Source organism: Heliconius melpomene, chromosome 15 (assembly GCF_056956725.1).
Source record: "Heliconius melpomene rosina isolate 202511_hmr_F chromosome 15, ASM5695672v1, whole genome shotgun sequence".
Lineage (NCBI taxonomy): Eukaryota > Metazoa > Arthropoda > Insecta > Lepidoptera > Nymphalidae > Heliconius > Heliconius melpomene.
In genome coordinates this window covers 12,453,450-12,469,059 of record NC_140403.1, presented here as the reverse complement: position 1 = coordinate 12,469,059, position 15,610 = coordinate 12,453,450, and the positions used below count along the sequence as shown (strand labels likewise).

The 15,610-nt window shown below is 31.8% G+C and overlaps 1 protein-coding gene across 1 annotated transcript; it reads right to left on the bottom strand.

Moving 5' to 3' along the window:
* Positions 1-1,028: 1,028 nt before the first annotated feature.
* Positions 1,029-2,075, bottom strand: LOC146531746 (uncharacterized). Its single transcript, XM_085198400.1, has 2 exons — positions 1,727-2,075; positions 1,029-1,183 (listed from the first exon to the last, which is right to left on the bottom strand). The coding sequence occupies exons 1-2, from the start codon at positions 2,013-2,015 to the stop codon at positions 1,173-1,175; spliced, it is 300 nt and encodes a 99-aa protein (XP_085054526.1). The 5' UTR covers positions 2,016-2,075; the 3' UTR covers positions 1,029-1,172.
* Positions 2,076-15,610: the final 13,535 nt, after the last annotated feature.

Below are 15,610 nucleotides of genomic sequence, written 5' to 3'. Positions count from 1 at the left end.
AAAATTTGATTAGGTAAGAGTGTGTAGAAATCAACAGTTAAAACTATGTATTATAATATTTAATTTTGAAATGCTTTGTTCTCGATCTATTGATAGCGTAATTTTCTGAGATAGAAATATAAAAATATATATATAAAAGTCAAAAACACACGTATTTCTGTAAAAGGGAAGGAAAGAAGAAAATTCGTTTATATATTTAAAATTTAGCATTGACAAAATAGGTCAGTAGGCCCATAGCGTCAAATAGACGCAATTAGTTCACAGCTCTGCTAATGTGAATAGGATGGAGTTTTAAATAATTATTTCACAAATACCTAGTAAAGTTAAAAAAATGTACATATAATAATTTTTTTACTGCACGCCGAAAAAGAAATGATTTACATAAAGTAATTAATAAATATTGTAATTATTTATTTAGTAGCAATAGAAAAACCAAAAATCACTTTGAGATGGAAAATTTTCCAAAATTGTTGCTACTAATAATTGTTTTATGTTGCAACATGGTAAAAACATTTAATTAATTATAAGCTATGTTATTTTTCTGTATATACACTGATAATATCTACTTTATTCTATTCTATAAGCTAGGTACAAATTTAGAGGAGTTGGCTAGAAGTCAGAGTTGCAGTCATGACATCACTCGGAGCAACGACGACGGGGTTAAATGTACCGAAGTTAGCCTTCTTAAGTGTATTGCAAAGTTCATCTAGCGTGCGCCTTTAAGAATTTACACATATGGTACTGTAGTTACATTTTATATTATTGCTTACGAATGTTTGTTTCTTGTTTATGCCCTCGTGATACACGCCGTGGACTGAAGTTATTATAGTATATTTACAGACAAGCTCTTTTATTGTCAATTTACCTTTGTAGGTAAATGTTCTTGTCTATACTGCGTCTTCACGTACCAATTATTTATTTTTACTTACGTACGTGGCGTCATTCAGATACTTTAGTCGGATAATATCATAAATATAATATTATGTTCATCAAACGAATTAATCGATAGTGATGTAATATTTATCTATTAAAATAACGAAAAACTCATTAGGTTGAGAATTATGTTTTAATTCATTAATATAAGTGAACTAAAAATACATAAATATGCAACAGTCGTAGAGCACAGCAAAAGCAGCAACGAGACATTGTCTCTTATCGGCATTTTCTGGAGTTTAAGGTTTATCTGAAAACAAAATAAAATCACAATAATAAATAATAACTTTGAAATACCCTTTAAGTATATATTTAAGTGTGTATTGGTTTAATATCAGCTAAGATTTAGATTAATTTCTATTATTATGTATACATTTTATCGTATAAGATTTGTATGTTTTAATAAAACATCAGTATATTCTTTTTTTATTTAGCAAGGCAAGAACGGTGTTACTTTACCACGTATTTTTTTAGTTTCACGCTATATCCCGCGTGTAGTAGGAAAGACAGAGAAGAACTGAAAACCTAGAAGCTTAAAGAAGTTAATAATTAGTTACGTACTCGCATTACAACACTAACACCATTTTTTTTCTAACCCCCAATACATAGTAACGGCAGATATATTCTTAAGTATCACCGATAGACACAAATAATAAGTATTAATACACACAAAAACTCAACAGACGATTCTTCGTTGTTAGGACCTCGTCACTAGTCACGGCCGCTACATTAATAAATAAAACTGATACATAATTTTTCAATATACTTATATAACATTACAAATGAAACGCACTTCCAAAGCCCCTCAATTGTGCCAACTCGCGAGCAGTATAATCAGCAAACTCATTTATATCGAACGTAGCACCTTTACTTTCAGCATTGGCTTTATTAATTTGAAATAAGGATTTCACGAAAGCTATGTAATGCTCAATTGTGTCGGCCATACTCTTGTAGTGCCTGTCGTGATCTTTTACAAATTTCTCGAATAATTCCAGGGCATCTTTGACATCGTAGTGTGGCTTCTTATCATCGCTGGCCACAGCGACCGCGACGAGCAGGACAATGCAAATGAATATTTTCATTATTAACGTTAATTTCCTTCTACACGGGACTAGTGTCTACAATCAAATGTAGACTGACGATTTCGAAGATCTACCGGACATATATATAGGTGATCTGTGTAACGGTTGTTATTGACTTACATCTGCAGTCCGCTCCGGTCTCATGGGCCAGGATTTTTATATCTTAAATCGGCCTTTATTATATTTATTGCATTAGGAACACTTGCAGAATAAACAAAAATATATATCAACAGTCCCTTGGTAAAGTATTAAAAGTGAAAAATGCTACTTTTCAGGAGAGCAATTTAAATTTAATTTTTTGCCTACCTTTTTCATTTATAATTAGATTTCGATAAAAATTTGGATTTACAGTTGTGTTGCAATAACAAACTATTACACCGGAGTAAAACGAATTTGCATATTTATATACTTTTCTTCGGATTATCTCAGGACTTTCTTGTTGAAAATGTCCTATTCCATTATTTAATGAAATGCTTATATTAGTCTTGACAATTATCACATAGGATTTTTTGGGTACTATGTAAGTTGCAAATTAATTTTGAATAATTATTGGGATTTGAATCAAATTTTTCATATTTTTTCTATCACATAAGTGACAGCGACCTGTTTTCAAGAAGTTTTATATAATTTAAATTTACTCGGACGGACTCCAATCACTGATTTGGAATCAGAATTTTCGTTTATGATCTCTTCTATTGTTTTACCACTTAAATGCCGCAACATCTTAATTAAATAACTGTAAAAAAAAAAAAAATTATAATGTTAAAAAACTAACGTAACTGATATCATGGGGGTCGCGCAGACCCCAACACGTGCATACCTTTGTCCCTATAAGTGATGTAGCGCCCAACGTCCGGCACCCCCCGCGAATTTAGACGTAATGAGAATATGTAAAATGGCAGATGCCCATGATGCTTCGCTTATTAAGAAATATAAAAAATATGACGCGTGGCGGCCGCGCGGCCATTACCACTTAAGGGTTAAGGGTTAATCTAAAATTGTAAAATTACTCAGATTATCGGTAGAAATGTAGAACGCTCCGTGACGAAAACAGCAAAAGTCTTGTTTTGCGACGCATTATTTTATACTTGGATATTTTCAATATTTTTCAGTTATCACACAAAATTAATGTGCATCAACAATTGGTTTAATATTCTAACTTAAAAACATAAAAAACGTCGTAAATTGATTTGTAAGAGACATAAATTAGTGATTTTATCCATGTGGACATGATTGTAAATCCTTTTTGGGAAAACGGAGTGACTTTTAAAATTCTCTATCATGTTTACTCACTCTTACAATTCGCTATACTAATTTCTATCATCACTTAAACGGGCTGATAGAGTTTCACATTAGATATTTGAACCTTGGAACAAACAAGCAGAACATAATATTCTTATTATATTGCTGGAGGAAGATTCCACGTGATCTCGTATTCAATCGACGCTGATCTCTTACACAAAGAGCGATGATTACAATGCACCATGTTTCACGCATATTGCCCGAGGATTGTATGTTTTCTTTTATTACATTATATTCTTTTATTACATGCATATTAAAATAAGTAGTTGTATGACCGTTGTTATCTCGTATAATACGTAGAATAATTATATTTCAACGTAAATGGATATTATTACGACAAAGCTATTATTTCACAAATATGAAAGGCAATAGTTCGTATAATACAGGTACAAATGTGTATAATATGGTATAAAGAAATATTTCTGCTGATTTTGATTTTATTTGACTAAAAAAATGTTTTTTTTTTTTTGTGAACAACGAACACTTTGAAAGCACTGTTACTTATTTTGAAGTAGAAAAAAAAGTAAAGAAGTAATAATTTGCAGCACATTATTCTTTATAAAATAGAATTTATACTAACAACAATAAATTTTAATAGAAACTTTCTCCATAAATAAAAATATATCATTATATTTTTTTTATCTTCTACGTGCAAAGAAAATTATTTATGAATCGTTCGTCGCATTATAATGGACTGCGCAATCTCAACCGATAGAGCGGTCATTTGAAAACCAATAAATTTTCCAAGGGCTGTGAGTATATTTGATAAATGCTTTAGATAAAGACGCGGTGGCGTTCAACGTTTTACAGTCAGCGAGAACAAACTTAGTTTGTAATTGTAATTGTCAAATTAAAAAGAAAATAAAAGTTATTATTATTATTATTATTTTTATTCTAGAAAATTAAACGGACTTTAATCTCTGAAGATTATATCAAATAAAACCCATCGTATCACAAACAAACTTAAATATTATCATTTTATTAAAAATTAATTAACTTCTATTGTTACAGTTTTAGCAAGTATAATAAACGCGGCGTTGAGTTTCACCACTCAACACGCAATGAGAATTCGACGGAAAGTGTCTCAACATTAGGCTCCTACCTTGCTACAAGCGGGCTAAAGCTAAATAATCTTACTTTATACTACAATTTCTTTAAAATTATAATACTTATTACGAATATTAAACAAAACAATTGAATAAAATTATTATTTAAAACGATATCTTTACATAGTCAACACAATAACTGTCAGTTAATCACGATCGAAGGGACAGTTCCATGTGTTACATGTGTTATCTGTCAGATAGAGAGACAGCGTCCTGTGTTGATCATCGAGTGTACGCACTTACGCAGCCCTGTCCACTATATACTGTACAGTAGGCTCTACATCCGTTGATATATGGTTGACTTGCAGAGTATAATGTTAGTCCTATAGAGCGTGGAGACTGTAAGCACATAGAAAACTTATTACTGACATATTATATTTATCTATATAGATAAATATACCTATACCTTAGTAGGCCGCTAGTACGTATATATATGTATGTAAGTATCTCGATGTTTTTCCTATTAAGTTATTAAAATTGCACGATATGATAAATAAACGTAGATTTATAGATGTCACTAATTAACTGTCTTAATATTCATAGTCTTTTAAATAACACAACGTATGAATAAAAATCAAAGAAGCTATCCATAAAACCTTATTAACGTACGTCTTATGAAAAAATCCATAGAAAACCCCTTAATTTTTATATTATGTAATAATAAATAAGTTATGTGTAAACATTAATGTAGCTCTTGTTCATCATTCGATATAATTACGTTACGAAATTGATATTATAGCAACAAATAATGGGCTCGTAATAATTATAACTGAACGTAATTTGCATGCAATTAAACATTCATAATTTTAAAATATTATTTTACTATAACACTAAACACAAATAGCTTTTTTTATTGTGAATGAATACACAAGAATTTGAAGATTGATTAAGAATTTTAAGTTCAACGTAGTTAAATGACAAAATTGATCTCTTTGTCTAGCGACAGCACTACGAGTCTACAGAATCATTATCAATAGAAATATCTACCCTTGTCTGTGTCGCACGTAAAATAAAAAGTTCTTTTAACTAGATATCACAATAAAGCACTCATATGAGGCTACGCCTGGTTCGTAGCGTTTAGCACTACTTAAGTAGAAAGAGGTGAAACTTTGTTAATTTTTTTCATGTATTTTTACTTACTTTTTTGTATAACAGATAAAATATAACCATGAAACAGAATTCAGAATTCTGTTAAAAAAAATTAAAACAGCAGCAGACGCTAAGCGGTGTATGTTTCTTAGCAATAACAAAAAAATTGCAAAGTGGTACTAATGGAAAAATTATACTAAAATATAGGCCTAAGTTTCAATGTTATTATACAGTTTTGACTCCAGTCTTTGACCTACTTTAGGCCTTTGTTAACAATTGATAAAATTATCCATATTACATTTGTGCTAAAAATAAATTATGAGTAGGTTTTACAAAATAACATGAAAAGCAAAAATGAATACCTACATTTACTATTGAGAAACCCAATCTTTATATTACATACTATGCTTTCAGAAAAAAATATCTTTCAAAGAAAGGTCGTCGTCGTCTTATTATGCCTCGTAAAATATCAAAGTAGATTAGTAACAATCCTTCATCTTTATAGCATTGAATCTTTATGTTTCAATGGTAAATTCTTCTTTCGTTTTCTAATAATAAATAAACATTATTGTTATTGCGACACCAAGTTAAGCTGGTCACTTAGCAAATGTGATTATGGGCCGTATGAACTGGGGAGGGAAACCGAAAATCTTGCAACGGTCCGCCTCAGTCGGTCCTACTGAGATTATTGAATTTAACCGACATAAACCAACAAACGCCAGATGCGGTCGTTGCTTTTAAATAAATGATCTCCCAATTCTCTATTTACTCTCGATTGAGATAATAGTGTATTTATTAAATAGAAAGATCTTATTAGCCACCTTTTAAGCCTTTCTTTTGTTTCATTTCCTCTTATTATTGGATTAAAAGCTTTTATCTGCAAAGTGCTCCGAGTTAGTCCACAAATATTTTCGCCTACTTTAGTTTGGTAAAATCTGGTTAATCTCTTGTGTATCCTCTTAATCTTTCCAATAGCCGCTGCCAGTAAATAAAACTTTAAATCTACTTCAGTATTAATAAAATCAGCTTTTATTAAAAACTATGACAAGGAATTATCTATTTCACATTTAGCTAACATATTTCTGTTACCTTAACATTTATATATGCTTATTTTTGCATAGACGTCTAAATTATACTATTTAGTAAAAGTCTGTTTCCTAACATATTGTATAAAATTTATATATATTTACATTTCAATTTAAGCTTCGAGGCCGGTTTGTTTAATAATAAAAACTAAAATGTAATATAATTCTAAAGAGAGAGGCGTCTAGAGACTGACGGCGAAGGCACAATCTAATTTCTTCCAGTTTTCTTACTTCACGTCAAAGTGATGATAAATAAAACCTGCCATCTTATAAAGCCGTCCCCGGAGTATACAATAAATAAATATACACAAACCTACACATATAAAATTGTGTTATACGTCGTTATATCGTTGTGTGCTGTCATCGATTTCTTAATTACCTTTATTAAGAAATTGATGGCGGTAGTTTGATATAATAATTATGAAATGGAACTCACAGATGAATTAGACCTCAGTCTACCACCGCGTGTGACCACGGACTACTGTAAAGGTTCGAAACATCGGATTTCCAAAAATGTATAAAACTAAATAAACGCGATTAATCGGGTTAAATATTTTTTTTTATCTTTTACAAATAAATTTATGTGCATTATTTAGATGTACACACGTAACAGGATTTCAATATTTATTAATTAAAGCATTTTCTTTAGCTATATAAGTAAAGTAAATTACAGAACGAAGTTATATTCGTACAAATTTGTCTTAAGTTATAATTTTGTTCCTCGGGCTTTTATAAGACTCACAGTGGCTTTTGTTATCTATCATAATTTACTACAAACTTCAGTTTTCATTATTTCACCGCTTCTCCGCAACTGTAGTTGGGTACGTATGTTTTTGATGAACTATAATGATGATCGTAAGTTCGATTTCCACTAACAAAATGCTTATTATTTATTAAATGCTGAACTTGTCAGTGTTAGTTGTTGCGCAAATTTTCATGCACGAAATATTTGTATATTTTGAAACTATAATAATCAAAGTAGCGGTATACTTCTTTTGTTCTGTTATATTGTGACATTTATGTGATCTCGGTTTCTCTCACAAGTAGAATATAGATTTTGTAAGAGGAATATTTTACACATAGCGAACACGGAGAATTGCCCACAACAAGGAAGTAGAAATAAAAGAGGACGATTGGATCGTGATCACGATTTAAATTCCGACGCTATATGTTTAAAATTTTGATTGAAATATCTTCAAAAATTACATCTGTTATTTTTGGTTACTCGCATATAGTGAGCCTAGTGCCGAACTCTGGAGACATCGGGTGTTGAGTGGCGGAGCTCAACGCCGCGCTTTGCCTCGACACCAGAGCGAAGAAAATAAAATTTAATATTTGATTTCCTCGAGTAGGAACAGAACTCGCGTTTACAGTCACACGCTAGTACCTCTACACGACGACTGGGCCTCTAATGGTATTTTTTTATAAATCTTTTTTTGCCTTAGTTGACACTGATTCCAAAAATATGAATTTTAGATAATAATTAACAAGTATTTATTTATAAACCATATTTAAATATTTTTCGCTCTAACTCTTGTAATAACAAAACGCAATGTATATAAAATGACTGTCAAATATATCATGACATATATTTGTCTAGTTCAATATATAAGGATATACATATGAGTCCCGTTCATATGTGTTTCTGCGGCGGCAGCTTTAATGTTATACATTTTTAAATAAATAATTTAAAGTTCCAACAAGCATATATATTATCTGTTTAGAAATAAGTGCAACAGTGGAAGCTGTGAGTGTACGCTTTGTACAAATTGCTGAGTAAAACTCGCAGAGTTGTTACTTTCTGTTGCAGTGATAAAGGAGCCCGTTGCTTGCGTTGTCCGTAAATGGTTTAAAATGCTCCTCGATACGTTTGCACTATTATTACCAAAACAAATAAAATAAAACTGTGTTAAATGTACTTTTCCATTGATATTGTTAGACTCAGCGTACGTATTCAACTTTTGAGTTGTTCGTTTATAGATTTATAAATCTTTATTTATATTATATTTTCATTATTTAACTACTCACACAGCAGGGTAAGCAGAGGGAACCTTTTGTTAATCACTCCGTCCGTTACTTTCTGCGTTTTGCTTAAATACCAGAGCGAGGAAATGTAAATGTAAATTAAAATAAATATTTAAATTCCTCGAGTGGGGATCGAACACACAGCCAGTAGCGTTTACAGTTACCCTTTTACCTCGGCGCCAAGATTGACCTCAAATAAAATAAATATTCACATCTAAAAATATTTATACCATCCATCCATCTATCTATCAGCCTTTCAACGTCCACTGCTGGACATAGGCCTCCCCAAATTATCGCCACTCCGTCCGGTCCTGCGCCCTTTGAATCCAGCGGGAATCCTGGCTTGACTAGTTCACATTTAATGTAAGGTCTATATCTAAATAGCAAAATCCACGAGCTATGAACCATGAAATTAAAATCTATGTACTCCCAACGCCTAAGTCATGTTTTTTTGGAATAATCCCAAACTGTATGAATGAAGCCGTTCTCTCCACCTAGTTTGCAGCATCGGCGTTTTTCTATAGTGTTTGGTACGTCGACCATAATTGGTATGGACGGATTAAAAACGAACTGAAAAACATGTGCGGATTTGTTTGAGCTTCTCGTTTCGAAAAATATTATGTATATTTGGAATTTTTGAATCATGTTTTTATTTTATTAAATTTAGTTGACGAGAGAAAAATGTCGTATTTGTTTGATAAGAGGCGTCATGCGTGTGTTATAAATGTTAGTTTTTATTATTTGATACGATAGCATAAATCATTGTCGCGATATATGCATACCAGGGTAAAAAATATTGAATATAAATGGAATAATCTTTTTTTAATAAAAAAAACTTCGCATATTCCTAGCTAGATTGAAATAAAAAATACTTGCTTGCCTAAAAGTATTTCATCATTATAACATAAATTAAGATATTTACGTTAATACAACATCTATAAAATGTATTTATTTAATTTAGTAAAATATTTATAAGTAAAATAAAAATAAAAATCTAGCAAGCTGGCTAATTGTCTTTCTCATTAATTAAAACACTGAACTACATTTAAATTAAAATTCAAAGCCTTTACAAGCCGTTCTCTACAATTAACACAAATCGACAGGCGCGATTCATTCCCAAACTGTGCGTCTAGTGAACACGCCGCTCTGCAATCTGTCCCTAACAGCGTGGAGTACATTAATTAGTTCTGGTTAAAACTACCGATTTAATGGGAAGCTTTAATAAATAGACAATAATGGTAGAGAATGCTCTGTACGTATTTGGGTAGAAATTTTAGTTAAAGGAAAATGACTAAACACTTTTTGGAGCTATTACATAACGTCAACTAACATATGAGACGTCATTCATCATATTGATAATGTGATATTTCCCCTATTATTTAGTGGGCATTTCACTGACGATACTGAAATAATTCGTGTCAGTAGTGCCAGTGGGTTCACTTTCACGTGAGCTCTCGGCTTGTGCCGTGCGCCGGTGACGGTACACCGACGGTGACTACTTCCTACTAAGTAATCACGGCTCGTGGCGGTAAATTCACAGCCTCTCAACACAAAATGTTTCGAATTCCGATAGAAAACAAATAACGGACTGTCTACTGTTACTATATGCAATATACAACGTGGAGCTGAAAAGAATATAAAAAATAAAAGGTAGGGTAGAAGGTAAGGTAAATTGTAATTTTATAATTAATAAAATATATTGAAGGGTGATATTTGTGCTTTTCGTACAATTTAGTTATACGATCCTTTTAAACTTTCTAGTTGACACGCGATAGAGCGTTAGTATTTCCGATTCCTAGTTTATAGTATTACCACCAACACTGAAATTTCTCGTGCGTTGAATACTGAACCTCATATTGCACATTCAGCGAAAAATACTTGTATAACTGCCGTTTGGACTTTAAAAGCTTAAATTGAAAAGCGCGATAGGATATCACGAAGCCAATAAAGACAGTTCTATATTACACATAACCACAATTCAAGAAGAATATTACTAAACTAAATTTTAACACCCTAGGCACTGAAGCATTCTTCTTCTCCTTTCTGGCTATTGTCAGGGTCTGCCTTTTTACTTAACCTACTCCACTTTGCACGGTCTTTAGCATCCTCGGTGTGTTCTCATATTCTGTATCTCGACACCCAACCAGCGCTTCCTTGGGCGTCCGGGAGGTCTCATTCCAGAGACTGATATAGTTGCATCCGACACACTTCTTTTGCCAGCGGGCAACATGGCCAAACCATCTCAGACGACGCTCTTGGAGCTTATTCGCTACGTCACGGACTCTAAGACTACGATGTGTTGCGTATGCGGTCAGAACGCATGACGCCGCACACATTGTGTATTTCCAATAGGAATCGATATCATCATTTTTGCTTTTGATTTCTGCTACAGTATAATAGACCAATAGGTCAAATTATATCTCTGTTTTATAATTGTTAGTGAAGCCTATTGCTGTATTAATTTACAGGCTTCTATAGCATAAAAGGCAATGTTGGACAAAATAGAAACTGCGAAAACTCGAAAACGCTATAAAATATGATGTGTCTATTGAAAGTTTCCGAACAACTAATCTACACAGATATGGGCCAACTTGCTAACTGCGAGCACGATACACGGTCACTGGGCAAGTAGACCTCACGAACAGATGTGAGTGGTTTTTGAATAGATAACTTAGGGCTCTCTTAACGTGCTCTTAAAGAGAATAGAAAACAACAACTGGAACTTAAGGTTTACAATGTTGACTTTAGTAAAGTTTGTGAAACATAATACATTATTGTTATTTCGCAATGATCTAACTATTTTGTGGCGTACAAGATATTTTACTCTTGAACATAAAATATTTTATATACAATATAATAACTGGTACTCCATTTAGTTGACGTTATTACGAGTATAATATATAAGTAGAAGAGTCAACTTTAATATATAATTATTAATTTGCGGAATATTTTTATCCTTCCAGTATATGAAAGTTACGCAACAAAGTAAATAGCAGACATAAAAACATTAAAAAGAATGTGATATAAATATGTATTCACGCCGGTATACAAATGAAAACGTTTATTTGTTCGAGGTCAACAACAGCTTCCGGTTATTTGGACTGCCGATACAAATGTCAAATATTTGCATACTTTTCGCTTCATGGCGCCTCAAAATGATGTTAAGTGGAATAGACAGCTTGATAGATAGACAGATTCTATCAACATCTTCATCATTTCATATGGCTTCATTCGAGGTTTAGTGCGTACAATGGTTATTGTCTCCCTGATCTCCTATCCACCACTTGACGGTCGCGAGAAGTACTACGCTAATCGTGCGTATGATGTCGTTTAAATATAGGATACTTGTCAAATGATTCATATAAATTGCGTTTGACTTTGAACAAAAACGTTAAAAAATATTAATTAAATTTCATATTTTAACAACATTAAAATGTATTGTACTTAATATTTAATATTTAAAATTTTTGTAAGACGCTACGCTATCTTGGCGCCAACACTTTCAAGTTTCGAGTTCCAATCGGTGGAATACTTTAAACGTATTTGTTTGCTCGTTAAAATATTACACAATATGTTCAGTTTGAAAATATTTTACACCAATAGATATATTCAAATAAAAATAGGTTTAATTATATTTTCTTAAAACTGTAGTGATAAATTACATTATATCTTAAGCGTGCTGATAAAAATATAAGTAAAATATTTTAAATAATATACATTTACAAAGTATATAAATATAAATCCACTTCAAAGTGACGACGACCAAACCAACGTTTAGAGATGTTTATGTATGAAGTTTATTCCGGACTTACATTGAACGCTGGATCAAAGCTCCGCCGGGAAATCTTGCATTCTTGAATATACAAATGTGATACTATAAAATACATATATGTGTGTAACAAATAAAATATTGTCTTTAATTTATAAATTATTAAATTTTTAGTAGAATTTTCTTTACGAAACTTGAATAGACATTATTGTAGGATAGCATTTGAATAACGCGACAGTATTTGTCGTTACGTGTAAGCCATGGATTTGATTCTATAGAATGATTGGTAACAATATGAGGTAACCAGACCCTACCAGACTTGATGCGGTCAAACGCAAGCCTATTCCATATAAAAAAAAAATAACAAAATTTTCCGCTAACAAACATACATTGTCTCTAATTCGGGAAGAAAGTGGAGAACAGATGTCTCTATGCTTACATGTATCATGTACGATTACGCTCATTACCGTAAAGATACGTGCGTACGTCGTACGTCTCGCAGCTGAACTTAATTATAATAATTTGATTGTACGTTTAAGTTATCTTCACTTAGCTTTATCCCTAGCCGGGAGAGAGAGAACGGAGCTCCAAACGCTACTATTAACTTATAGCTTAATTACTAGATCCTATATTCTAAAATTATTAATTTCAAAAATCCTTAAGTGTTTATGCCCCGCCGGAGTAGCGAGTACAAAATGTCATATTTGTCATTATAATATCTTTACCGAGACATTCATAAATTAAACGAAAAGTTAAATAAAAAATCTACTGATTAAATGGTATTTAAAAATAAAATATTTTTTAAATCACCATTAAAAGTTCTGCCACTGATTGCTTTCAACATATATAACAAAATGAAGCTCCCGCGGTCATATTGTATATCTGTCACAGATAGTAAGATGTCCCACATTGACTCTACAGTGAGTGCATCGCACATTACTTGTCTGTGCAGTGTGAAGTATGACTAGTGTGACTGCCCTCGGGTTATTGCTGCTCCTTGGTGGACTATTGTTCTTGCATAACTTTGATATTACAGTTTGTAGAGGAAATATAAAATGGAAATGCAATTTTCTCCGCTTTGAATCAAGGATATTAGGTATTAGGTTTTCTAAATAATTTATTTATTTTGTCTTTCATTTATACAATAGGACGTCAGGCTGTCGTTGAAGAATTTTGATTATTTTCATGTCTTTAAGTGACATTTCCAAGATAAAGACAAATCGATTATCATAAGGATCATCTAAATTTTTTAACGCATGATCTATACCAGGTACATAGTTACGGACACACATAGACTGGACACTACCTTCCTATGCATTGGGAAATCGAGAAAAATAACAATAATCCATTTTGTAATAGATGTATTATATGAATTCATGCATTTAGTAAATTTCATACAGTTTTAGTTAATAGAAACTCTATTTAACAAATTCTCTATAGTTTATTGTTCGCAATATACCAACCACATTGTTGGAATACTCTGTAGAATAAACATAGCGCACGTAGAACGTGACATGTGTGACAAATGAATTAATTTCAAATTTAATTTATTTGCGATACTACCAACAAAACAATATTCAATAGTAACAAACCTTTTTAAATATTTGTAATTTAAATTTATCGAAAATCTAATAAGAATAAAAAAACTGAAATATTAACCACTTCATCTGCTCAAATTTTTCTTATGTATGATTTTTTGAAACATTTTTTTTTCCTTTTGAGTCCCACGTGTCACGGTGAAGCTTAAAAAAAGCTAATAGGTAATGTATAGTAACTATTATGAAATTTAAAATAAAAACAACAATAGGTAGACAATCTACAGATTTCAGATTTAAAAAATTGCAATCTAAAAAAAAGTTAACGTAAGCGAAAAATGTTATCCTGGAACGTTGCCTAAAAGCTGAAGCTGAACTAAATCCCTAGGAGTTCAGTGCAGACGTTTTCGTATGCACACAAAGTGCTGCGCTCAATCAACTCTCAAAGAAACTAAAGGAGACGGGAACGAGGCGGCGAGGTCAAAGTGCTCGCGACTCGTTACCTGAAGCAAAAAGCAAAATCCTGCTTTTGACCATTTCCTACATGTATTTATATACTAGCGACCCGCGAGCCTGCGGCTTCGCCCGCTTGTGCTACATGATTATTCATATAATAAACAGATTTTTTTTAAATAATACATAAAAAATACATTCATAAAAAATATAACAAGCACACAAGTAAGTACATTTGACAATACCTAAATCTTAAAGATCTTTATTGTTAGTTCTAACTTTCACTGGATGATCCTTCAGACGTAATCTACCCACTTGCAAATATCTACTATCAAACTAACCCCTTCACCAAAGTATCAAATTTAAACTAACTCCTTTGATTCTACTAATCTTAATATTTAACTCCTTAAGGTTGAACCCTATCAAATATGGAAATAAAGATTTCACTTCATGAATAAATTTAGACGGCCCTCAAATTATTACTGATAGAATATTAAATACAAATATTATAAATATATGATAAAATACTTAGCGCAGACAATCATTTCACAAAAGTCATGCTATTTTTAATAATCTTATCATTTATAAATCTAAGCAAATTAATTACTTTTGACTATAAATTAAAGTCAAAAACATAGGAATAGCGTGAAGTTATTCCTTCGACTTGAACATTTAAACACAATTGAAATTGTTTGTAGTAAATCCAGATAAAATTTATAATCTGTTCCTGTATCATACATTTTTTTACAAGCGAGCTACAGCCGTGACGGACATGTTGTGTACAAAAACATGTAAATGGTTGACTGACGCATTCCAAACATGAACTAGCATTTTATTGCTAACAGCCTTTTAAACGCCGCCTCGTGATCGGAAATTTCAGTTGTTATTTAGTTTATTTGTATTAGAATTGACAAAGTGGTAGAAACACATACTATAGTTTTTATTTATATTTTTTAGTATTTTTAGCTTGATATATATATACGATATTATTGTAAAAATATGGGATAAATTGTGAAAAAAACATCGTCACAAATGAAAGAATAATGCGGTAATGCGCTTTCAACTTCAGTATTATGGAAATGCGTAATATTTAAACAGCTGAATGAAATAGCCTTCGAGACAAGACGTCGTTAGCTTAAGCGGTATCTCCATTACCTGTAGTAAGAGTCCGCTAGATACCTACTCGTATAGCGTTTATAACGTTTTATCGTCTCTAAAAAATGTTAGTAAC

Bases quoted from the DNA above. Each gene is read 5' to 3' on its own strand.
- LOC146531746 (XM_085198400.1), bottom strand. From the start codon at position 2,015: ATGAAAATATTCATTTGCATTGTCCTGCTCGTCGCGGTCGCTGTGGCC.